Source organism: Solanum stenotomum, chromosome 1 (genome assembly GCF_019186545.1).
Source record: "Solanum stenotomum isolate F172 chromosome 1, ASM1918654v1, whole genome shotgun sequence".
NCBI lineage: Eukaryota > Viridiplantae > Streptophyta > Magnoliopsida > Solanales > Solanaceae > Solanum > Solanum stenotomum.
In genome coordinates, this window is record NC_064282.1 from 11,825,591 (window position 1) to 11,850,480 (window position 24,890).

The 24,890-nt window shown below is 34.4% G+C and overlaps 5 protein-coding genes across 8 annotated transcripts in view; 2 read left to right on the forward strand and 3 right to left on the reverse strand.

Moving 5' to 3' along the window:
- LOC125853469 (DNA mismatch repair protein MLH3-like) overlaps nucleotides 1-1,398 on the forward strand; it is a 7,371-nt gene extending 5,973 nt beyond the window's left edge. For all 3 annotated transcript variants that reach the window (XM_049533160.1, XM_049533161.1, XM_049533162.1), the window contains exon 10: nucleotides 823-1,398. The gene's annotated coding sequence lies outside the window, so the exon portion shown is untranslated. The remainder of the gene's footprint in view (nucleotides 1-822) is intronic.
- Nucleotides 1,399-2,342: 944 nt separating this feature from the next.
- On the reverse strand, nucleotides 2,343-7,229 carry LOC125853467 (sugar transporter ERD6-like 5). Of its 2 annotated transcripts, XM_049533157.1 has the most exons (19): nucleotides 7,157-7,229; nucleotides 6,209-6,356; nucleotides 5,760-5,822; nucleotides 5,080-5,169; nucleotides 4,919-4,978; nucleotides 4,675-4,740; nucleotides 4,516-4,581; nucleotides 4,360-4,435; nucleotides 4,192-4,256; nucleotides 4,019-4,111; nucleotides 3,812-3,892; nucleotides 3,640-3,724; nucleotides 3,507-3,550; nucleotides 3,369-3,431; nucleotides 3,231-3,290; nucleotides 3,055-3,108; nucleotides 2,884-2,943; nucleotides 2,691-2,805; nucleotides 2,343-2,615 (listed from the first exon to the last, which is right to left on the reverse strand). In XM_049533157.1, exons 2-19 carry the CDS (start codon nucleotides 6,341-6,343, stop codon nucleotides 2,494-2,496), a joined length of 1,398 nt encoding a protein of 465 aa, XP_049389114.1. In that variant the 5' UTR covers nucleotides 6,344-6,356; nucleotides 7,157-7,229; the 3' UTR covers nucleotides 2,343-2,493. The 2 variants fall into 2 exon arrangements, with proteins under 2 accessions (XP_049389114.1, XP_049389115.1); XM_049533158.1 differs by lacking the exon at nucleotides 7,157-7,229 and having other exon boundaries at nucleotides 6,190-6,362.
- A 4,094-nt stretch (nucleotides 7,230-11,323) lies between these two features.
- LOC125853472 (uncharacterized) lies at nucleotides 11,324-12,787 on the forward strand. The gene is made up of 4 exons (XM_049533164.1): nucleotides 11,324-11,445; nucleotides 11,556-11,621; nucleotides 12,056-12,149; nucleotides 12,434-12,787. Exons 1-4 carry the CDS (start codon nucleotides 11,369-11,371, stop codon nucleotides 12,542-12,544), a joined length of 348 nt encoding a protein of 115 aa, XP_049389121.1. The 5' UTR covers nucleotides 11,324-11,368; the 3' UTR covers nucleotides 12,545-12,787.
- LOC125855339 (pentatricopeptide repeat-containing protein At3g05340-like) lies at nucleotides 12,507-15,485 on the reverse strand. Its single transcript, XM_049535091.1, has 2 exons — nucleotides 15,477-15,485; nucleotides 12,507-14,435 (listed from the first exon to the last, which is right to left on the reverse strand). Exons 1-2 carry the CDS (start codon nucleotides 15,483-15,485, stop codon nucleotides 12,984-12,986), a joined length of 1,461 nt encoding a protein of 486 aa, XP_049391048.1. The 3' UTR covers nucleotides 12,507-12,983.
- Nucleotides 15,486-16,387: 902 nt separating this feature from the next.
- LOC125853468 (sugar transporter ERD6-like 5) lies at nucleotides 16,388-20,633 on the reverse strand. Its single transcript, XM_049533159.1, has 18 exons — nucleotides 20,412-20,633; nucleotides 20,055-20,117; nucleotides 19,640-19,729; nucleotides 19,479-19,538; nucleotides 19,080-19,145; nucleotides 18,932-18,997; nucleotides 18,780-18,855; nucleotides 18,596-18,660; nucleotides 18,099-18,191; nucleotides 17,893-17,973; nucleotides 17,682-17,766; nucleotides 17,549-17,592; nucleotides 17,400-17,462; nucleotides 17,254-17,313; nucleotides 17,103-17,156; nucleotides 16,898-16,957; nucleotides 16,684-16,798; nucleotides 16,388-16,601 (listed from the first exon to the last, which is right to left on the reverse strand). The coding sequence occupies exons 1-18, from the start codon at nucleotides 20,529-20,531 to the stop codon at nucleotides 16,480-16,482; spliced, it is 1,383 nt and encodes a 460-aa protein (XP_049389116.1). The 5' UTR covers nucleotides 20,532-20,633; the 3' UTR covers nucleotides 16,388-16,479.
- Between the last annotated feature and the right edge of the window lie 4,257 nt (nucleotides 20,634-24,890).

The window sequence follows — 24,890 nt, forward strand, 5'->3', positions numbered from 1 at the left end:
CGCGCACACACACCCCAAACCACCCTTTTCATGAAATTACACATGACCTTCCTCTTTTCTTATTCTTATTACTCTCTCTTCTCTGTTATATAAACCATGAGAATGTGGAGGTTTTGTCATCCGTGGAAGTTCAATAAAACTTTGTATGATTTCTCAAGGGTTGTTGAGGAGTTGGTTTTAACAGCCTCGATGCAGGTACCATCAAGGTTTACTAATTCACCCTTTCAAAGTTTCAATATTCTTTATGATTTTACTAGGTATGTATAGCTATTTTGATATTTATTCTAGTTGAAGTTGATTTGGAACATACATATTGGCGCTTAGGTACTTAAAGCTCAGCTTATGGAGATAGTAAATGTGTCTGTTCTTTCATCTTCTGTTATGCTTCCTTTTCGTCTGGCCATTTTAACTGTGGTTTAGTATGGTTGCTTTACACCTGCGACATCAAAATACTGCCATTCAGATGAAATCATGTTTTCCCAGCAAACTTTGGCCTTAAAGGAGAGGTTCTGAGCTCTACTTCTGACGTTTTTTTTGTCAGAAAATTGTTACTAAAACTCACAGGAGGCCAAATGGATATCGTAAGGTTTTGAAGGTAAAGTTCTTTTGAGTTTTAGGTGGTAGTATCCATTAGGATAGGTATGAAACTACTAACTTGGTCTTTGTTCTTGCCATTGTTTACAGGGCAAGTGTTTGTACCTTGGAATTGATTATTGTAGACAAGATGTTGGTATAACAATTAATTGCCTGTCTGATACAGAGTTGACAGAGTTGACTGTTGTTTGCTAATAAAGAACTTTGTTGGGATTTTTCTCTTTGCAGTCATTGTTCGTGATGTATTTTACAACCAACCAGTTCCAAGGAAGCAAATGTACTCCAAGTATTTCTAGTTTTCTCACAATTCAAACAAATAAAAAATATTGATTTACTTACTTTACTTCTAAAGCTATACTCTGTCCTGAATGATCGTTTGGTTTGCATATATAATCTGGAAGCCCAAAGAAGGCCTTGCATTCTCTGAAGAGTCTCTGCTAAGAATCGCCCTTGTGCATCCCAATGTCTGCTTCAAAATTGTTGATATTGAAAGGTCTGTCTCTGCTATACCAGCTAAGGATATTTCCTATCTAGTTTCTTAGATTTCATTTGCATGCCGTGAGGATGACTGCTTTGCACACGTGCTTCTCCTTCCCCATTGCCGCTATTGTCCAGTGGATTTGGGATTCATCTGAGTTCCCTTAATAAATTGAATGCAAGCGATGGTTCATTCAAGCTCTAAGGATACATCTCAGGTCCTGATATTTACACAGAGAAGGTATGCCGGCCCAAATTGATGGATAAGAGATGTGATAAGTTTATCTTTTCTACACTTTTTAATTTCCCGAAACACCACTGTTTAATTTGCAGGTCCTTCAATATTTCTGTATCCACTTATTTCAGTATATTTTTTTGACCAAAGAAAACAGAAAACTAAACTTCGGTTAACTTTTACTATATTGGATGCTTGTTTTTTTACGGTGTTTTTGTTTTCCTTGGCCCTCGTAATGCAGATATCTATTCAAGATTTGTTTCCAAAGGACCAATACATAAATTACCTAATAACATAGCGATGAGTTCTGACAGTGTTTCTGACATTGAGCAGCAAAGTAGATCTCAGATATATCCACTGTTTTTGTTTAACCTAAACTGCCCAAGATCTTTATATGATTTGACTTCTGGAGCCTTCAAAGACCTCTGTGGAATATAAGGTGAGATTTTGTGTTGGCGTTTATAATTTAGTTTGGGGTTTGGGAAATGAGTCTGAGACTTTGGATTTATTTTTGTAGAATTGAGTTTGTTCTTCTCATTGCACGAAAACTTCATGCTTTTTCAACCACCATCAAGAATATTCTTAGTTATAATCCTCAGATAACCAATACAGATATTACTCAATTCCAAAGCAGAGTTAATGTTCCCTTCTCATATAGCTGTGTTGATGGGAAATTCATTGGCCATCAGTTTGGTGTGCAGGTCAAGACTAGTACTACTTATCCGAGAATCGCTCGTCTTTATTTTTGGAACCTTACAACAGTTGAAAAGTTGCAGGAGTCTTAACAGTTATGATCCTGACAATGTTCCTGCAAATGCTATAGTAAATATTATGGTGAAGTGCTCTTGTGGGGATAGCCATGTTTCAAAAGATTATGGACAATTTATAACTTATGCTCTTCGGCCTCACCAGAATTTGGTTACGGTAGCCAATGAATTTAATCTACCACAGAAGTTGTTGGAAGACTATAATCCTTGAAGCAAATTTCGGTAGGGAAAGTGATCTGGTTTTCAACATCCTGAAGCAGTGCTTCATATGTATGATATATTGGATAAGATTTAGATATGAACGTAACAAACATCAATATAATCACAATACACATGAGTTTCAGTTCTGAATGATAAAGTAGTCTGAACTATGAAGTTCAAAATGGGCAGTCATGAATGAAGGTTAAAGAACATATGATTTCATTGGAGTAATGTCATCGATGCCTGGATTTCTTCAAGTGTCCGTCCCTTCGTCTCTGGTACCAACATTGCAACGAATACAACAACTGAGCCACAAAAGAATGCAAACAAGAAGAATGTTCCTGCAAGTTACAACAGGATTTAATAAACCGCTGAACCACCAAACAAGCTTTAGGAACAGTTGGAGGTGCCATTACCTGCTGCATTCCACTCGAATAGGAAATTAAAAGCATAAGAAACTATCCAGGAAGTAAAACAGTTGATCAATGTCACAAGACTTCCAGCAGAACCCTTGATGTTTATGGGAAGTATCTGAAACAGAGATTGACCTTATGGTTTGTCTGAATCTGTATAACATATATATTTGAATTTGACATCTTAAAGACGCACCTCTGACATGATGATCCAGGGTGTACCTCCCATTCCCATTGTGAAAGATACAGAAAAGAGCTGTTTACAGAATATGGAGGTGGAATGAGAATGTAAGGGGCTTTGGTAAGCTATAGGTGTTTGAAACAGTAAGGAGATGAATAAATAATAAAGGATGTTGTTTTCACAAACCAGTATGCCAGTGTACACCATTGGAGAGGTTAGCTCTGTTGATAGATGATAACCCTGTTCATGGCAAAGCAGAATATCCGATAAAAGAAGCATCAGAACTACATTAATGTGTGGCAAAAGCAGATGCAAAACTGAAGAAGTTGATTCCTATATATATATATCACCAAGTTTAGCACCTTGAAAAGAAACCCCAATGCTACAAGCAAGCATCCTAAGCAAGTCCCAGCCGAAGTAACCTGAAAACAAAGTGTTGAGGCTTATTAAAATTGTACTTTATTGGCAAAGGGACATGAACCTACAGTCATTAACCTTACCAGCATAAGAAGTCGTCTTCCAGCTTTTTCTGTAAGGATAATACTTGTGACAGCAAATGGAAGCTGAAATGAAGAACGATTGTTTGAACATGTTTTTTAACAGTCTTATATTAAACTGGAGTGGCAAGAGTTGAGAACCTGGAGAACAGCCATGACTTGAGATCCTGATTCTGCCGAACAACCTTGTAAAATGATCTTAACTTTTTAGATGTATCCCTATAAACAAAAGGCTGTCAACTTAAAACAGAAGTTTATTTCTGAGTGATCTTACCAGCTGCTCTAAAAATTGAACTGGCAAAAGAAGTTATTGCATTGTTCCCTCCTAACTGCACGAGAGCCATTAACCCGACTCCAATCTAATAATATTGAATATCGGCAGAAGTATCAGACATATCATCCAAACTCTTAAAAGTGTTCCAACTCTGGTTATACGTAAAGCTTACAATCAGTGGACGAGCATATTTCCTACTAAACAAATCCATAAATGTGGATGTTGAGTGTCGCTGAACTGTTTCAGTAAAGTCCTGTTAAATAGAGGAGAGATTTCAGTCCTAACTGCTCTTCTGGAACTAGACTTCAACAGAAAAATATGAAAGATACAAACAGGTAAACAACACTGCTAGATTACACATTTTAGATCAATCTGTTACTTTTATTTCAGCTGCTTCAGTGGAAATATCTGCATTTTCTCCTCTCAGACGTTGTAGTGATGCTTCTACCTCCTTCTCCAGACCAATTTTCGACTGTCAATAGAACAGCATATTTCCCTTTATCAATGATTAGTTAATGCCACCTGCTTGTTCTTTGGAAATTACTAACTCACCAACCACCGAGGAGACTCCGGTATGAAGAATACACCTAGCACCTGTATAAAGCTAGGGGTAGCACCTAGAAGTTCAACCAATTTCAAGAAATGGAAACCTCTATATAATCAGGCATCTTCTTTTTGAAATTCTCTCTGCAACAACTGTTGAATGCATTGTATCATTACCTACAAGAGCTAAAGTGCGCCAGCTCATGTTATTCCCAATGTAATACACCAGTGAGAAGCCAAGAGTCAGTGTACACTGCAAAAAACATCAAAGGCTTATACAGAGAGAAAATGAGTTCTACTAACCAATCAAAATCAACAAAGTTTTTTATTTACTGAAGCAGCTGCTACAACGCTCCCTCGGATATTTTTCGGCGTGACCTCTGAAATGTATATAGGTCCCTGTTTGAAATTTCATTCAGGTCATATTATGCATCAGACCTTTTTTGGTTCAACGGACGGAAAAAGTTATCCAAAAAATGTAAAAGAAATTACCACATATAAATAGATTCCTGCACCAACTCCCATCAGCAACCTTCCAGCATCAAGCCACCAAGCTCTCTTTCAATAAGCACAAACTCGTAAGTTGAACCAGATAATCATATTTGCTTAACACGGTTACATGGCCTGACTGGAAGCAATAAATGGAGGAGGGAAAGAGTGCGCACACACACACACACGGAAATAGAGGAGAAAAGTTATTTCCCTGTGTATTTGAGGTAAAAGACATTCTCTGTACCTTGCCAAAGGTTATTGAACACCAGCCCATGATAAAAAATAAATCCGAAAGGCACATTGTCTGTATTAATTATAAACCAAATTAGAAACTATAAAAGTTAGTTCAGGTTCAGTGACTTTTTTATAAGTAAAACTTCAATAAATTAAGGAAAAGAGACTTACAGCTCTCCTGCCAAAAATATCAGCCACCTTTCCACTTATCAGAGCCCCAATCATTCCTCCAAATATCATGATTGAAGCAAAAACTGAGTACTATACAAAAAGAATAAATCAGACTATGAAATTTCTCCTGATGAAAAATGCATTTTGTTTGGCTAGCAGCTAATGGGACATCTGTGAGGATCATGAGTTCACTTACAAAATGTACATTCACATAAATGAAAAAGGAACACCTAGATAGAGAAACCGGAGTAACTGAGAGAGAGATCATGTTAATATTGATACTGACAGTAGAGTCTAACATGGCATAGCTCCCAAAGACCTGTAAATTTTCCTCCAGGGGAGTTTTGTCCTTGCTCTTGCATTCACTACGAAAGCTTGTTAAGAACCTAATAGGTACGTTTTGTGAACAACAAAACATATCTTATCCTCTTCATTTTAAATAATGGAAGCTTTTAACAAACAATTTTCATCATTGCTAAGAGAACCACGGAACTTATGTGTATCAAGCAACTAGGATAAGGAACTCTTTAATTTATCAAAAAGAAAGAGAATAATCTGGACCTCTTTAAACCCTACAATATCTAAGATCTCAGAACAGGGTGAGAACAGCTGATCAGGTCAGTGTGAGAGAGCTGTTTTGCCATTTCCGTACACACGAAAAAGGGTTGTAAAATACTTACTTCTGCTATAGAGAGTCCCAGGTCATCCATGATCCCTGATTGAGCAGGAGATGAATATCCAGCCTGAAAAGGACACACAGACAGCAAGCTATCAGTGGCAACCCTTTAGCCTAATCTCCTGAGATCATTAAACATTACACTACAGTGCAATCTCAAGTATGCTCATTTGAGAAATATGTTATAGTGCTTAAGAACATATATGCATGTGTCTATTTTAAATACATTCAAGAGATACAAGATTTGTTCGCATAGATATGTGGAAATAAAAACATGTCCCGAAGACTCTTGGATCTCACAAGGAACCAAATCTTATGCATTTCTCACAAAATGGATGCTTAATTCAGTCTTATCCAAAGTTGAAAAATGATGTTCCTTCATTATCCTCATAATATGAATTAACACACCTCAAAATCTCATGCATTCCTCGCACCTTGACAAGTAATACTTACAGCAAATCCATAGGCAAAGTAACCACAGGCAGCAACTGAGGTGCTCAAAACAAGATTTGTTGTAACATGGAATTGCTGACTTGCTTTTCTGAGACTACTCTCATCTAACAAACCATCTTCCATGCTTCCAGTCATAGTGTGTTGCTACCTGGAGAAAAAAGTAAGAGACCGTTGAAAGAATGAAACTAGAAGTTTAGAAGAATGAGAATATCATGAGAGAGGTATAAAACATATTCTGGTGATAGTTTGACATGGTCAATATTAGTCTAAGCAAATACACAGTACATCAGGCTAAGAGTTTCAGAGATTCAAGAATTAAGCCTTAAAGGAACATAAGATATAAAACTGATGTCTGTCTTTTAGCTACGAGAAGTCACACGTAATCACTATCTTTGTTTGTCTGGATTGGACAGGGGCAATATTGGAAAACAAATAGCAATGCTTCAACAATCATTTCTCCAGTAACTCATCCAGAAAAAGCATACTATGTCCTGTTGCTAAAGCACAAATGCAGCAAGTTGCTATCAATATGTCAATTTTAACCACCAAGGCTCTTCAATATGTTTAGAGATGTGTATATCAATAGGAATAGTAAGAGAACTCTTAGTGGTTAAAATTGACAGTGATGATTTGTATAGTCGACCCCAAATAGTTTTGAATTGAGACATAATAGTAGTTGTTTTTGAACATTTACTAAAGGAACACAAAATAAGGTAAAACACAAGAACTTCATAGACCAATCAGCTTAAAACCAAGTAAAAGGAGTACTATGGAGCTGCTATTCAAACATGTGGTTCCACTATTAACAACAATACTGGGTTTTCTTGGGAGCTTCAGTACATGTGCTCAGAATCTAGAAATAACAAAGTTATCATATAGTAGGTGAATTGCTTATAAATTCTATAACTCAGAGAAGAAATTTTGAAGAGTAGGTAAGTTAGAGGAAACCTTGTTGAAGGTTTTAAGATGATGCCACTATTCCAACACCAAAAGCAGGCTAAAGGGAGTGTCAAGTGGAGTATATAGTACAGCATTTTACAGAGACAAACATAAAAGCTTAGGAATAATTGATGCCTCAGGCCCACAATTAATTAATAAGAAGATCCCCCGCCACCTTGTTTGGACTATGTATTGTATGGCTAGTTTAATTATAATATTTTTTTTAATTGTTACTTAAATTTTATTATATCGGATTATTTAAATTTATCATAACGTTACAACGAAAAATCTCATTTTGTGTAACAATCAATTTGATGTGAACATATTTTCATCTCATGTTATCTTATAATTCTACTTTATCATTTACTTATATTCATTAAAATAATACAGTACAATACAAATACATTATAAACAAATACGTAAGGTAAAACACAACAACTTCAGAGACCAATAAAATTGAAGGCGAGTAAAGGAGCACTATGGAGCTGTTATTCGAACAGGTAGTTCCACTATTAACAATGATACTGGGTCTTCTAGGTAGCTTCAGTCCTCATAAATATGAAAACTGAGAACCCCAAGTCAGAAAACTTCCAAAAAAAGAAAAAACATAATCCATAAACATGTCCTTTTAACTTAGCTTTAACTGATATTTATGTCTTTTAAACTTTAAGTATGCACAATTAATTATTTAAACTTGTATAAAATTGAACAAACTACATGGCATTCTACGTGTATTATGCTACATAGAATACGTGTGTCTACTTGTTCAATTTTATACAAGTTTAAAGGGGTCGTTTGATTGGAAACAAGTTATCCTGAAATAACTTATCCCACCATGTATATAGGATAACTTATCCCATCACTGTAATATAAATGGTGGGATAAGTTATTCTAAACATGACAACCAAACAAAGATACAAAATTTTTATCCAATCACTATTTATTTTTATCTCTCACACCAAACGACCCGTAAGTGTATACTTGAGCATGGATGGAGGGCATAAATGACATACTTATGTATTATGCCAAAAAGGAAAACAGTTGCTTTCAAGTCTGGATCACAAAACAGCACCGAATTCTTTCATGTTAAGAACATAAATAAAAGTAGATACCAGCTACATGTTGATTCTCGAATAGCAAATAGACAGAAACATGTATTTCTTAAAAATATGCTCAAAATCTAGAAAAAAACTTGAAGTTGTAAAGTTGTAAAAGGCAGAGGAATTTCTTTTGAAGAGTAGGTAAGTTAGAGGAAACCTTTGTTGAAGGTGATTTGAAGAATTCGCAATATTGCAGTCCCAAAAACAGGGCAAAGAGCATTTAATTTTCTGTCTGCAGATAGAAATATTTAAGCAATAATTGGTACGGCCCACCATAAATAAGAAAAGAGAACCCACCCCATAAAATGAAATGATGATCATATTCATGAGGATAAACAAATAAGTTCCTCATAAAAATAATCTTCTTTCCATAATTGAAAATGACTGCAACCAAAAACTACGTCCATAACCTTGGAATTCGGGGAGCTGCCGTTCTGGAGAAGTATACAGAGCAATTTCCTTATTCTTTTTAGAAACGTGCTTCTTCTTTAATTTACCTTTCTTGACACGAGCCTATTTTGAATTGTTTTGACTTTCGTATTTGAACTATTAGTGGGTATTCAGAATTTACTTTTATAAAACTCCAAAAAATGTTGGATAAAACAAAAAGTAAAATAAGTTGGATAATTAATTTTGCAATATATGATGGGTCTTTTTTCTTTTTTTCCAAAATATAAATGAAATTTGTGATCAAGTTTTAAATTTTTTTAAAAAAATTAATTGGAATCACAATTTGAAATTTGAATTTCTACTTTATAAAGAATTTAAAATTTCGAATTATGATATAAAATTGAAGTTGAAGTTCCACATTTCATACACATACGCTGATTTTAAATCAAAGTTTTATATTTAAGCCACATATTATATGGTTAAACACTTACTAATAATTTCATCGTATGATATATATATATTTACAATATTACTTTTTACCAAAGAACCCTTTCACTTCTTTCTAGCTCCACCCCTAGGTAGATCTTACTCTTATCTTATGAAAGTAAAGATGTTATTTTCAAAAATAAAAAGACATATAAAATCTTTAATTCACAATCTAAATAAATAACTTAGGATATTTTGATAGTTATTCCATCTTGTTAATGAGAGTTTGATTCCTCATCTTGTAATATCTTAATTTATTTCCCCTCTCCTCAATTTTTCAAAAGAATAAATAATTAAAAACCATCAAAACCTGTTTTTTAAAAAAGTTAGTTAGAATTTCATTATTGCTTCTAAAAAGAAATTTAGTGGCCGGTGAGTCACCTCTCGTCTTTTTCCTTCGTTTTTTAATTAATGGATACGTAGACATAACATAAAGGTTTGGTATCTGATAATCTGAATTGATACCCTACCAAATAGGTAACGACGTAACGTATAAGGACGAGGAACGTTTTTTTTTAATGTTTTAAGCTAAAAACAATAAATAATACCAGTAATTATTTTCAATATTGACTTCTCCTCTTTCAGTCATATTTTATTAGCTTCTTCTTTTTCTCCACAAATTTAATAAGATACTGCCAATCACAAAAACTACAATCCTAATTTATTGAAAGAGACTTCACTAGTTTCCTAACAGGAATTATTCCATATTAATTACTAATCTATGTTATATTTTTTGTTGAATAAGTAGTTGTAGACACATAAATTTTATTGGATTATATTCATACAAAATTTGAATTAAATCCGTGCTCATTTGGGCTGAATAATTAATTTGGGCTTTACAAATAAATAAAGTCATTTTATTAAATTCAAATTCAAGGTCCATTTCACCTTGAAGCCCAAAACTCATGTCACATGTCACAGTGACTAGGCATCCAAGACCAATAAGGCGGCGCCACGTGTTCAAATAGGTGGTAGTCTCAGTCAAATGCAAGAACCAATCACAATCCGCCAAGCGTCAAAATGACATCCGTTGACCAATCACAAGCAACCTTGTCCACCCCCACAACTATAAATAGGGGATGGACATAACATTCTAGGGGCATCAAAAACACCTTTCAACAAGCCTTCCGCAATTGGAGAAAGCTACAACATCAACTACATAGCTCTTCGAAGGAGTGATCAACGGAGTTCTTCCCGGAGATTGACTTGCAACAACAAAGTGCTTCCCGACGTTCTCGGAGATCAAATACATCTCAAGGAGTTCTACATAAGCTACAACATCAACTACATAGCTCTTCGAAGGAGTGATCGACGAAGTTTTTCCCGGAGATCAACTTGCAATGACGAAGTGCTTCCTAATGTTTCCGGAGATCGAATACATCTCAAGGAGGTCATCATCCAACAATTCGAGAAATACGCTACTGAAGGCCCTCAAATCACGGAGAAACTTAGGAGAGAAGAATCAAGAGAATAACAAAATTGTACTCACAACGATTGATCAATAAAAATAATATTTTTCTTTTATTTATTTTTCTTGCAGTTGATTTTCAGTGCTTACGAAAATTTGTTGCGAACAATAGTTAATTAGAAAGTACTTTAAAGATACTAAGCTAACTCGTATCTTGAACTAATAAAGGAGTTATAAAGTTTGATTAAATTAAAATAAATTGGGTTAACATGTATCGAAGAATGCGTTTTTTATTTATTTGTTATGTCTTTATTTATTTTTTTGAACCAATAGAATTGAGTTGTAAATAGTTATTAATTAATTATGATACATTAAGTAAAGTTGTGTCATACATTTTGACAAAACCAGTAGCATAAGCTGCGAAACAATGTACTTCCTCCATTAATGGAGGTTGAGCTTTCATCAACAATCAGAGAAGAAGGAGAGAAAAGATATTATTGAGAATGTGAAAACTAAACTGGAATCAATACAATGTATGTGCATATATATATATATACACATCGATTTCCAATGAGAATATGAAGATAGTGTGAGGTTTGCTTAGCATAGATTGTGGGAGTCAGTCAGACAGCTAGTATTTTTCTGTCTGCTAAGCTTGTACCTTTCCAAAAATGAAACTCTGATGACAGGGATTGCACTTAGACTGAGGAGGCGTAGATGTTTTTCTTCTCAGGCTTTTTCTCTTCAAACTTCTAAAAACAAACCTATTCACATTAGACAGAGATGGTATTTTTCTGTTAATGATCTATGGTATTTTGTTAGCCTAGGCCTCTTATCATGTGGAACCCGCGTCTAATTAGTGAGGATGTCGGAGTGGGGATCAATGTACGCAGGCTGCGGCGCAATTTTTTAAGGTAATTTTGTTTTCTGCAACCTGGCGCCGTCTTTTCTTGTCAATGTGAATTTGCGAAACTGTATAACTTTCCCATATTTTGACGGATTTTTTTTTGTTTTTTCACTGCAGCACCTTTACTGTGGCTTACTCAATGAGACCTCTACCAGATGGCGCTGTATTTAGATGTTATCCCGGGTAAGGAATCATCTACTTGATCGTCACAAAACATTCCCAAATGAATAGAGTTCTAGTTGGAGGTTGAGATTCTGTGCAACTATAAACGCATGTTGTGTTACATGGTTAGACAATAATATCATGAAAGACATTCAGTGTCTTGGCAAGCAAGCTTATCTCCCTTGCTTACAAGTTCTTCCACCAACCTGGTTCAGTTTCGCTAAATGACAGACTAGATGCTGAATGATTGATGCTGTGAGCTATCAAAATTCCAACATAAAACTAAATTGAACTAGATTGGCTTATTATACTTGTAAGTTGTAATTTATCAAACATGATGTTGCATAACATTGGTTTTGGCAACTCTTATAGATTCTCTCTCTGTCTATCTGTTGCATTTGATTTGCTGGCTTAAAGGATTGGTGTTTAATTGTTTATTTTCTGGTTTACTCCAGATTATGGAAAGTGTTCTATGATGATAAGGACCGACCAAACAGATATCTTCTTGCCAAAGAACAGATCAGCCGTCCAACTATAGAAGATCTGGAGGTTTGTTGCTCCACTACTACTATATATCTAAGTTAGGCCGTAATAAAGTAGTTGTTAAACGTCCTCTAGAAGTCTATATAGTTCAGTTAAAAAAATGTACAACACGTAAGTCTTGTGCTGCTGATTCCTGTAGCACTGAAGTCTTGAAATTTTGTGTTCTGTTCTTGTTCATAAGTTTCCCATAGAAGAAATATGGCTAGAATACAACGGGGAGAAAACCAAGTTTCAAGAGTCATTATGGACTATGACATCTCTCTCAAAAACTTGGTGTTGTTTTTTCGCAGATAATATATGGAGGTGTGGATGAGAAGGAAGATAAGGGCCCCTCACTGTTAAATCAAGCAGCTGGAGTCTTCTCTTCTATAAACCGCTTCATGAAAGTCATTTCAAGATAGACCGTGCCTTCACTTTTTAACACAGAGGCGTAGTGCTGAGCATTCAACTTAATGACACAAACAATCAGCACCAGGATTTGCTTGTAAATGCACTCCTCTATCTATTATCAGTTTGCAGATCTTTCAGAATGGATTAGCAGAGTATATATCAAATTACTTGGTGCATTCAGTTTCCTTGATCAGAGAAGTTGTGGTATATTTTCAAGGAACTCTTTTGTAATTCTATTTTTGTTCAAACAGAAAGAGAATCTTCCACAATGGTAGCAAACAGTTCACTTTTCAGAAATCAGATAATTTGATTTGATTCCTTTATGTCCCAAAGGAGCATACTAGTTCTAGCTTTACTTCACAAGAGGGTATTTTGTTAATGATTAATGAAAAGATATCATGGTCACAATTTGCTGCAATGAGTCAAGATACATAGATTACATAACAATGGTCAGCCACCAACCAGTTGAGAGGTATCATGCAAATCGACTGAAAAATCCGTCTCATCACCATCCATGTAATATAGAATGAACCTATTATCTGGTACATACCCTTCATCTCTCATGTGTCTAAACAACTCCAGCAAGGTAGAATAAATGATCATGGTTCTGGGATGCATTTGATCTGCAACTACGAAACAATGGATTTCCTTCTCAATCCCTATCCAGCTTGTCCCCGTCTCCTTTGCCACTCCCGTCTCCTTCATTTTCCTTATGGTTCTAGCTCTCTCTTTCCACCTCCCTCTGGAAGAATATATATTAGCCAGTAGAACAAATGGCACCGGATTATCAGGTGAAGTCAAGAGCCATTGATCAGCTGCATATTTCCCTATCTCAGCATCACCGTGAATACTACAGGCCCCAAGTAATGCCTGCCAAATAAATATGTCTGGCTTTACTGGTAGCTCCTCAATGAAACTCTTGGCTTCACATAGCAGTCCAGCTCGACCAAGCAAGTCAACTACAGCAGCATAATGCTCCATTCTTGGAGTCATCCCATAGATAATCTGCATTGATTCAAAGAATTCCATACCTTTATTTACTAGCCCTACATGACTACAAGCATGAAGCAGAGAGATGAATGTAACATCAGTTGGATCCACACCATATGACCTCATTTCTTCGTATAACTGGAGTGCCCTATAGCCATTCCCATGACGAGCATAGGCTGCAATAATGGAATTCCAAGAGACTGAATTTCTTTGAGCTATACTGTTAAAGATTTTGACAGATTCTTCCAGTTCACCGCACTTGGAATACATGTTAATTAGCCCATTACGTACAAACGAGTTGGAAATGAAACCTTTCTTGATGATTAAAGAATGCACTTGCTTGCCAAGAGCCAAAGAAGTATCGCTACCAAAGACACCAAGAATGGCTGACACTACATCAGGGTCAATGTCAACCCCTGCTTTTACCATTTTTACAAAGATCTGCAAAGCCTCTTCTTCATATCCATTTTTGGCAAACCCCACAAGCATAACTGTCATAGCAATTGTGTCAAGAACCTCCGCAGATTCAAACATCTGCCAAGCATCTTGTACACTGCCACAATTGGAATACACATCCATCAATGCACTCTCTATACACAAATCTGATTGAAACCCCAACTTCCAAACGATCCCATGAATTTGACGAGCCTCCCCGAGTGCCTTCATGCCAGAACATGCCAACAATGCACTTAAGTACGTCAAATAACTAGGCACAACAGCAGCACCTTGCATCTTCACAAGCAAATCCAAGCTTTCCTCACAAAACTCATTTTGAGCAAGACCAGAAATCACAGCTGTCCAAGAGATAACATTCCTCATAGCCATCTCATCAAACACCTGCCTGCCAGAATCAGCACAGCCACATCGAAAATAAGAAGTAATCAATGCATTACAAGTTTGGTAACTAACTAACTAACTATGTGAATGAACAATAATTAACTAATTCTATGAATTGAACAGTACACTAAACTAACTAATCTTATCACATTTGGAACTATATTTTATATTTGTATTTTTTAATTTTTCGACAACTCTTTTTTTATTATGTGTAAGTTTTATTTTACTTTTAGTTATATAGTCCACGCGGATCCAATAATATGTATAACGTTGACCCTTAAATTATTTGCAACTATTTTGCGCTTGAAATTGAGTAAGAAAGATTTGTCATTTGATTTGTGGCAGCTTATTAAGAAGTGTTGAGTTTAGGGTTTTTCTTTTTTCTCTAAAAATCAGGTGTTACGTCGTTAAAAAGTGATCGCATATATCACTTTTTGGCTTGAATGATTTTTTGAGTGAAATATCAAAAAGTAAATAATTTTTTTTACTCTAAAAATGAAATGTCACATTATTAAGAAGTGATCACTTTCGGCTTGAATTATTGTTCGAGTGAAACACAAAAAGATCGGTGATTATTTTGACATAAAAGAATAAGAAATGAAATAACTAAAGACATGATTTTTTTTTATACAAATATGAAAGAAAAGTAACTTTGTTCACCTTTAAAAAAAAATAGAAATCCAATGACCAATAAATCACAAAACGTGGTGGTTTAACTTCTTTTTTGCTTGAAAGAAAAATGAATACTCCTTCCATCCTAATATTAGATGATTTTTTTTTAAATTTTACACGATAATTAGAGCCATCAATATGGACTAGACCCGTTGTGCCGGTCTGGCCTAACTCGTGATTTGATAGGACTGAGCTATGATTTTTGGAGCCTATTTAAGGAAAGGGCTTTTTAGCCCGGCCTAAATAAGATTGCCGATTTTTGGGGATTATGAAATATGGATAGGGCCGGCCCGTGGGCCAAATAAAATATAGTATTAAAGATAACAAGAGTCTAAACTCAAAATCTGTTTAAACTTTGAAATATTACAATTTAAATACAAATTATGTTATAAAATATGTACTACATAAAATTAAAATTTCCCAAAATTTCTAAGGAATCACTACATCGGCCATAGCCTATGGAATATTGTCATAGTTTTTGTGTTTTATTATGATCATTGAAAAACAATTAGGTTAATATTTATGTTTGGGAAAATGCATAAGTACCCCCAGCCTATACCCAAAATCCCTGAGACACACCTAACCTTTACTAAGGTCCTATTACCCCCGAATTTATTTTATATATAATTTTCTACCCCTTTTTGGCCTACGTGACACTATCTTGTGGGTCCAGCGCGTGTTTGACAATTTTTTCAAGGATAGTGCCACGTAAGCCGAAAAGGGGTAGAAAATTAATTAAAAAATAAGTTCGGGGGGGGGGGGGGGGAAATAAGGCCTTAGTAAAGGTTAGGTGTGTTTCAGGGATTTTGGGCATAGACTGAGAGGGTACTTATGCATTTTCCCTTTCTGTTTAGCTATTTATGTTTTTACTTCAAATCAAACTTAATAAATATTATAAAGATAATTTTATTTGTGGATTTGATTAACAAGTAGTAACACTAACACCATGTAATATTGTCTTGTCAATATTTATGATAATATTATTAAATTATAATTTAATTTAAAAAATTATAAAAATATACTTTTAAGAAAAAAGGGGTGGCCCGTAGCCCAGGTACTTATGGGCTGGGCCTACCATTTTCTGGCCCACACAAAAAATGCGCTAGCCTGGCCTGACCCGTCAAATTTCAAAGCCTATATGAGTTAGCCCGAATGGGGTGGGCTTGCCCATATTGACATCTCTATTAAGAAATTATTAATAAATTAATCAATTTTACTATTTTTCCCTTTGTTAATATCAATACACATAAAAACAAGTTAGGAAAAATGTACATAGTGTATATGAATAGCTAGTATTGGAAATTGTACACATTCAAAAGACCATATTAATTATAGGGGTAAAATAAAATAAAAATATAATTAATTTGATCTTAATTTAGTAAGTAGTCAAATAATATGAGACAACTATTTTAGTAAGATGCTCGTCTAATATAGGACGAACAGAGTATCAGTTAAGCAGTGTCAAGGATGCTTGGATTTCTTCAAGTGTCCGACCTTTCGTCTCTGGTACTATCTTTGCAACAAATGGGATCATCAACCCGGAAAAAAATGTGAACATGAAGAACACACCTGGTAATTAAATTAAAATGTTAAACCTTCAACAATAAACAAACATGACGATTCGAGCAATTCTAGATAGATGCATACATACCTGAAGGGCTCCATTCAAATAAGAAGTTAAAAGCATATGTGACAATCCAAGAAGTAAACCAGTTGCATACAATTGCTAGACTTCCAGCTGATCCCTTTATGTTCATAGGAAATATCTGATATGGTAATGAGTACTAGTCAGTAACTATAGTACTCGAAAAGGTTTAGAGTTGTGTAATGTGTGTATATATGGAGATTGAGGGCTAGTAGCTGACCTCTGAAACGATTGTAGTAGCTGCACCACCTACACCCATTGAGTAGAATATAGCAAATACCTGTTAACAAATCAGCAATGCACGAATCATTTAGTTTGTTGACGTGTTACTTTTGTAGTTGTAAATGGATTTACTGGACAGTTTGAGCTACAAATTGGTAAAATACAAGAAAATGAAGTTGTGGAACAGAGTGTGAAGAACAAACCAGTATGCCAACTAACACCAATGTGGCAGAGAGCTGACTCATTTGATCATTATCCTGATAGGAATAATGTGTAAATTGATTAGTCTAGCAAGTGAAATTGTTGTCATATTATGAAAAGGTTGAGGGGAAGGGTGTGTTGACTGTTGAGTACCTTACACAAAAAGCCTACACCTACAAGAAAGTTTCCTAAGCATGTCCCAGCAGACGCGACCTGAAACCATTTCGCTTTGCTTCAAGTATATATCTCACTATGGATTCGTAAAATTTAACACATCAATAGGCATGCTGATTTCTAACCATCAGAACAGGCCGTCTTCCAGCAGCATCCAGTAAGAATATGCCCATAGCAGCAAAAGGAAGCTGAAAGAGAAGTACGAATAAATGATAGTATGAGATCCTGTTTTAGCAACAGTTCTGAGTCACATTGTAATTTCAGGAGTTAAAACCTGGATGAATCCCATTGTTGTGGTTGCAAAACTAGATGAGCAACCTTTTTTAAAAAAGCAAAATAGTTGTGTCAAATGCTATAGAAGTATAATGAGTATTATTCATGTTACAAACGGTCTATGAGGTGCTAACCAGCTTTTATGAAAATGGAACTAGCGAAAGATGAAATTGCATCAGTTCCTCCAGACTGCAACAAAATCATAATTCCCAATCCTACCTAATAAAATTAACATAGCAAAAGGAAGATAAATAAGTGATGAAAAATGGAAAAATATAGTGCTTATAAGAGAGATGCATATCTATGCACTTTATATTTATATACTCCATATCTTATAATGCTTACAATGAGTGAATGGGCATATCTACGGTCAAACATATCCAGATATCTCGATCCTGAAAGCTTCGTAAGTGACTCCACGTTGTCCTGTGAAGAGGTTTCATTTCAATTACACGATGTAATATGGATAGAAGATTGTTTAATCAGGAAAGATAATAAGTTCATTGTACATATTAAGATAGCTAGTAGTAAGACATTTAGAAGCAAGTTACCTTAATTTCCGCTGTTTCTAAAGAAATATCAACATTTTTTCCTCTCAGATATTGTAGAGATGCTTCTACTTCTTTGTCCAGACCCATTTTGGCCTGCAAACAATTCAATAGGTAAATTAGGAATCCAACTACTCCAGAAACATCAGTATAGAAAATAAAACAAATTCCAGTCCCTTTCTTCAAATGAAAGGGGAATATGGAAAAAATATGAAAGTGAACAACAGACCATAAATAAGGCAGCAAGCATTAGTTTGTTAATCAAAGTACTATGACTCCTTTCTTTTCTTAAGTGTCCCCGACTGTATCTCTTATTAAAAATTCTGTATTATTTTTACGGTATAATTTGAGAATATAGCATCGAGAGATGACAGGGACTATAATTGTCCCCGACTGTATCTCTTATTAAAAATTTTGCTTATTTTTATGTCCAAAGCTGCTTCTTTGGACAAGGGAAAATGCCACTACATGTAATTGTTAGAAGTTAATACTCCACTCACCAACCATCTTGGAGATTCTGGTATGAAGAATATGCCTATTAACTGCACCAAAGAGGGTATAATTCCTGAAACAAAGAAGTCCAAATACGGTAAATCAGTTCTTCTCTGCAGCTCCGTCTCTTTCTGTGTCTAGCTTTGCAAACATGATTATAAAGAAGTAAATATAATATAGGAAGCACTCTACCTACTATAGCCAAGGTGCGCCAAGGCAGGATATTGCCAATCAGAAACATCAGTGCAAAACCAAAATATACCATGAACTGCAAAAGATAGCAGTTTTAGATATGCAAGATTTGAACACTTCTGAGTCACAGAAAATAATGGTTTCTCATTTACCGCAAATGCAGCTGTGCATCCACCTCGAATACTCTTTGGCGCAATTTCTGCAATGTATATAGGAGCCTGCATCATGATTTGAACTCTGCTCTTAATATGCTTTACACAGGAAGAAAACTGAAAAATGCTTTGTAATTTAGCTACTTACCACGTAAAGGAGAAGTCCAGCTCCTATTCCCATCAGAAATCTTCCAATATCAAGCCACCACACACTCTTGAAACAAAAAAAAAAATTATCAGTGAGTTAACTCGGAAAACAGACTCAACCCCCTTCTACAGACACTTAAGATGGCATGTTATTTGAAAGAGTTCTCTCCAATTTAGTTTGATATTTTCTATCTACTTTAAAAAACCATTTTCCCTCCTACTAAATTACAACAATTCTTTTTCCTTAGTCATCCATATCTTGCTTGATAACAATGTTTATTTGTGTATTGAGAAGACATTGCCTATTAGTATTATAAAAGATACTATTAAGATGTATAAGACCAAGAACAACCAGTAACATTCAATAGAAGAAGTCCAGAATGAGCATTGAATTACATACCTTTGCAAAAATTATAGATAGCCATCCCAGTATGAAACAAAGATCCATAATCCACATTGTCTATATTAAAACATAAACCAGATAGGAAGTTCTCTAATTAGTGTATATAATTTTGAATAGTAAATGAGGAGGGAAAGACGAGCATTGAAAGAGAAACGTACTACTTTCCGCCCAACCATATCTGCAATAGTGCCACTCACTAAGGCACCAATAGTTCCACCAAGTGTCAGAATAGCTCCAAATGTTGAATACTGTAGAACAAGAAAAAAGTCAGCACGAACGGATGTGTTACATATCAGATATCAGAGCCCCAAAGCTCTAACTAATACTATCTTTTTGGACTTCAGTAACATTAGCAGGCATTGTAGCACTTAATTACTGCATAGTTTACAAAACCATCGACTCCTCAAACATGTACTTTGAAGAGAGACACCAAGCCACCCCTACACAGCCACGGAATTAACCATTGCCAGTGCATGTTAGTTGCCTATTGCAGCCTCCAATTGTCACTACAACAATCACACCCAAACACTCCAATTATATATAAGGGAAATGCAGATTGAAGTGTACTCTTACCTCTGCAATGGACAACCCCAGGTCAGCCATGATACCTGACTGGACAGGAGAAGTGTAGCCAACCTATAACGCAATCATCACATTACAGATAAAATTCATCAAACACCTTAATTAAGTAAATCATCACAAAATAAAGATTTACTTATCTAAGACAGAGAAAAAAACAAATAATATAAAGAGGAGTAAATCATATTTACTGCTCCAATTCTATATTACAGTACATATGCTACTTTATTCTTGTATTATTGTTAACTCCAAATCCACAACTCTGCGACTCTATATATACACTAACAGTCTAAAGAATTTTCTTAACTTTTGAGTTTTTCTCATTGCACCTTGAATGCCTATTATACTTACAGCAAATCCATAAGCCAAGGAACCACACATAACAACACAAGCGCTTAGAACAAGAGGCGTTGAACAGGAGGTGCCAACAGGGAACTTGTTTCCTTTACTACTTAAAAGTTGATCTTCCATGTTGCCTGTCTTGCTATTTGGTATGATAGCTGTTTGGGAAAAAAGAGTTAATTCAAACCAAAGAATACAATGACACAAAAATCAGATTTTTTAAAAGGCTTAAGTCATATGCGTCCTTAAAATTGTCCGCATAATTCATTTAGAAACCTCAATTGAGACTCTTACCTAGTAGATACTTTAATATTAATGAATATTTATCTATTTAACATGAAATGACAATTAGCATTAAAAGTGTTGTGCGTGTAATTCACACACATTATCTTCTTGACAAAAATTACGAATAAAATTACGACATGTGGCACATGGGCCCATAATTTTAATTTTGAAAAATAAAAAATAATTTTCAGCCTTTAATAATATAGAAAATTAAATTGATAAAAAAAAATCTCCCCCGACACCCACCTAACCCCCGACCCCATCTAACCTATTGCCCTTTCTCCTTCGTCTTCTTCTCTGTCACTCCGCCATCGCCATCCACCATCAATTTCTCCGGCGATAACAAAAAAAAAATAATCTCCCCCCCTCCTTCCTGAATACACCCACCAAATCCTTTCCTCTTTCTTTTTCTTGCCATGTTACTCAAAATAAGAATAATCGACATCGATAAATTATTTCGAAATTGAAAACGAAGAGAAATCAGAATTATAGCAAAAAATTTTATAACATTTTTAATAAGTTAAATGAATGGTGATGGTTGCTCGATCGGAGTTATTGAAAATAAAAATGCACAAATATTGATCGACTTTTTAACTCCAATGGTCGATTTTTTTTCTTATTCTTACAAATTCAACAGGCAGTTTGTTTACCGAAAATGAAGAAAAAAAAAGCTAAAAGAAAAGACAAAAATTTGAAGTCTTGAAAATGATGGGTTGAAGAAGAAGAGGACTTGTACATGGGTGTGAGGGTGGGTTTTTTTTTTTTTTTTATGAATTAAAAGATTAATGTTTAATTAAATTAATTTTTCATTTATTTAGTCAATGCATGCCATGTGTCAAGAAAGTAGGTACAAATTTACTTTAAGAAAAAAAAAATGTATTCATGCGCTCATCAGCAATGAGATACACTTGTTTTGCCATATCAATGTTTTGTGTTTAATAGGTACATGTCTTGAACAATTTAGGTGTTCAATAAATACAAGTTTTAGTTCAGGTGTCCAAGTGAATTATGCAGACAACTTTAAGGGGTCGTGGATGACTTAAACCTTTGTAAAAAGAGTATTATTTTATTGGCTTAAGTCATCTGCGGCCCCCTAAAGTTGTCCGCATAATTCACTTAGACACCTCAACTATGACTAGTACCTATTAGACACTCTAATATTAAGGAATATGTACTTATTGAACACAAAACGATAATAAAGCTTTTAAAATGTGGTGTGTAATTCACGCACATTGTCTTGAAAAAGTAACTAATAAGACTTCAGCACGTGGCACATGGGCCCAATCTAATGAATTTTCATTTATTTTTAATTCCAACCTTTAATAATTCAAAAAATTGATTAACAAAAAGTTTCCTCTCCCCATCCCCCCACATGAACCCACCCACTTTTCTTCTTCGCCTAACGTCAACACCTCCTGCGGCAACAGCAACAAAAAAGAAAGAAAAAAACAAATCTCTCCCCACCCATCTAATAATTTGCCCTTATTCTTCTTCATCCGTTGTCCCCCACTATTTTCTATTCCTCCGAAGAGATTAACTCTTATCTTATGAGCTATGGAAATTAAGTCAAATGCAAATAATGAAATAAATTATGAAGCATGATAGATTAATGGAGTGATTATTGTGATTTTTCTGAAAAATAAGTTGACTTGATAAATTATTTTGAAATTCATGACGAAGAGAAATCGTGAGGATTCAAATGAATTATATCAAATTTTCTGATATTATTTTATAACTTTAATGGCTGGTGATGTTTGTTGATCAAAGTGACCGGAAATAGAGATGGACGGAAGTTTCCTTTATAACTCTGATGTCCAATTATTTTTTTCATTCTTGCAAATTCGATTATCACTTGATAGATTCAGTTTTTTTTTTATATATATATATAAAACGAAAAATAAAAATGAAGAACCAAAACAGAGTATAAAATGATTAAAATGTGGCGAAGAAGAAGACAGCCGATGGTATAGCCTACAGGGGCGAAGAAGAAGACAGCCGATGGTATAGCCTACAGGGGTGGGGATGGGTTTGTTTTCTTTTTGGATATTATAAGATATCAATTTGAATAAAAGTTTATTTTTAGTTATTTTAACTAATGCAATGCCAAGTGCCATAAGAAGAAAAAAGGTACAAGTTTATTATTAATAAAAAAAAGTTTGGGACTTGTTCACGCGCTTCAATGCAGTGAGATGTACTTATTTTGCCACATCAGCATTTTGTGCTTAATAGACACATGTTTTGAATAATTTAGGTGTTCAATAGGTACAAGCTATAATTGAGATGTTTAAGTGAATTATGAGAACAATTTTATAAGGCCGCGAATGACTGAAGGCTATTTTATTTCATATAAATAGAAGTCCACCCATAGTTTATGTACATACTTTTTTAGAATTGTGTTATTTAGCCAAAAGGGTAGATATCCATTCCCATTAAACACGTTTTTTTTCCGCATCTATAAGAGTTGAAAAGTTTTTGGAAATGAAAGAGCATGAGAAATCAACATCAGTAGCTGTAGAAGCGATGACTTATTGGATAACTCATTTAGCTAGATAACTAATGTAAGATTGTTGAGAGGTGGACTTGCCATAATTGACACTCAAAATAATTGATGACACTTTATCTCAACGTCACACAAAAGAGCTGAACATATTTTCAAAACAATAATTGAACAGAGGAAACCTCAAATTAACAATATTCCAAATTACTACTCCTATGTTCCTTTTTTAGTTGTTATGTTGCGTTTTTCAAAAGTCAATTTGACTAATTTTAGATTACATTAATTCAATTTTTTAAACTAAAAATTTAGATATTCAAAAATTATATGAAAAAGTACTATAAATTGTAAAATTTTTTGCATATCAATATCATGAACAAATACATCCTAAAATATTAGTTAAAGATCTTATCGTTTAACCCTAAAAGGGGGAATTATGATAACTAAAAAAGAACGTATGAAACAAAAGTCAATAAACTCAAGCAAATACCTTTTATGAAATACAAAAAGGACGGGAAGTTGAAGCAATTGCTTTTATGGGATATAATTAGTTTCTAGCTAATAATATTATGATCCATCCAACTGATTGCTTAGCCCATTTCAAATCAAGTAAAATAAATGTATTTATTAATTTTTACTCATATAATTTGAGCTCATTTGATATCCCCACATCATACTAACAAATAAAAACGGCTAGTCCACCCAACCCAAAACATTGAAAACTATAACAACCAGACCTAAAAATCATGATATTTCAGCAAAATGTGAATCATAAGCACCTAATTCAACTCCTTGACTTTGATGGAATCATTGAAGATTATATATTACTCCATTTTAGCTTAAGATCACCATCCATCAGAATCTTTCTCTTGTTACTCTCCAAAGTCCAAAATCTAAACCCATTCATCTTCTAGTTTTGACTTTTTTTTCACTTGTATCGATATTCGGATTAAGACCTGACTAATTCAAAATTACACGGGAAAGCCTCATTCGGATTGAGAATTAGTTATTGTTGTACTTGTAGGAATACGTATTTACTATACTACGAGAACTATACTACATTTAAAAGTTAGTAATAAATGAGGTCTTTTTCTTGTAAGTTATTTATGGTATTATATGTAGCTTTCTTTTAGAACTTCGTTGACTATACTACATTTCCTCATATATTTATGATAAACAATGTAACTTTTTTGAAGATCTTGTTAACTATTTTAATATTGAAGTTAATTTTTATGAGAATCATTTCAGTTAATATATACAAGTATTCACTCAAATTCAAATGATGTAATTGGAGATAATTGGTGAAAGAACTACTTGATTAATTAAAAATTGGCCAGGGATTGAAATCAAGAAAAGCTGAAATAATATATAAGAATACATTTCTATAAAACTGGGCTAATAATAAATTTGGAGTTAAAACAAATATTTTGGGAGTTTGAAGTCTAACAAATATTTATTCGAAATTCAAGGATCAAAGACAATCCTATGCACTAAATCGAACCACCTATCCTGAACTAAGCGTGCACGTTAACATTTAGAAGTTCTCCAAGAATTTGGTTAAGGGGCAATTATTGATCCTAACTTTGACTTGGACATTTTTCAAAGAATTTGGCAGAAAAGGGAGACTAGCTAGCCTAGCTAATATATAAGAAATTTTTGACAGATCAGCTAGAATTCATTACTTTTCATCATGATTCGATTCAATACGA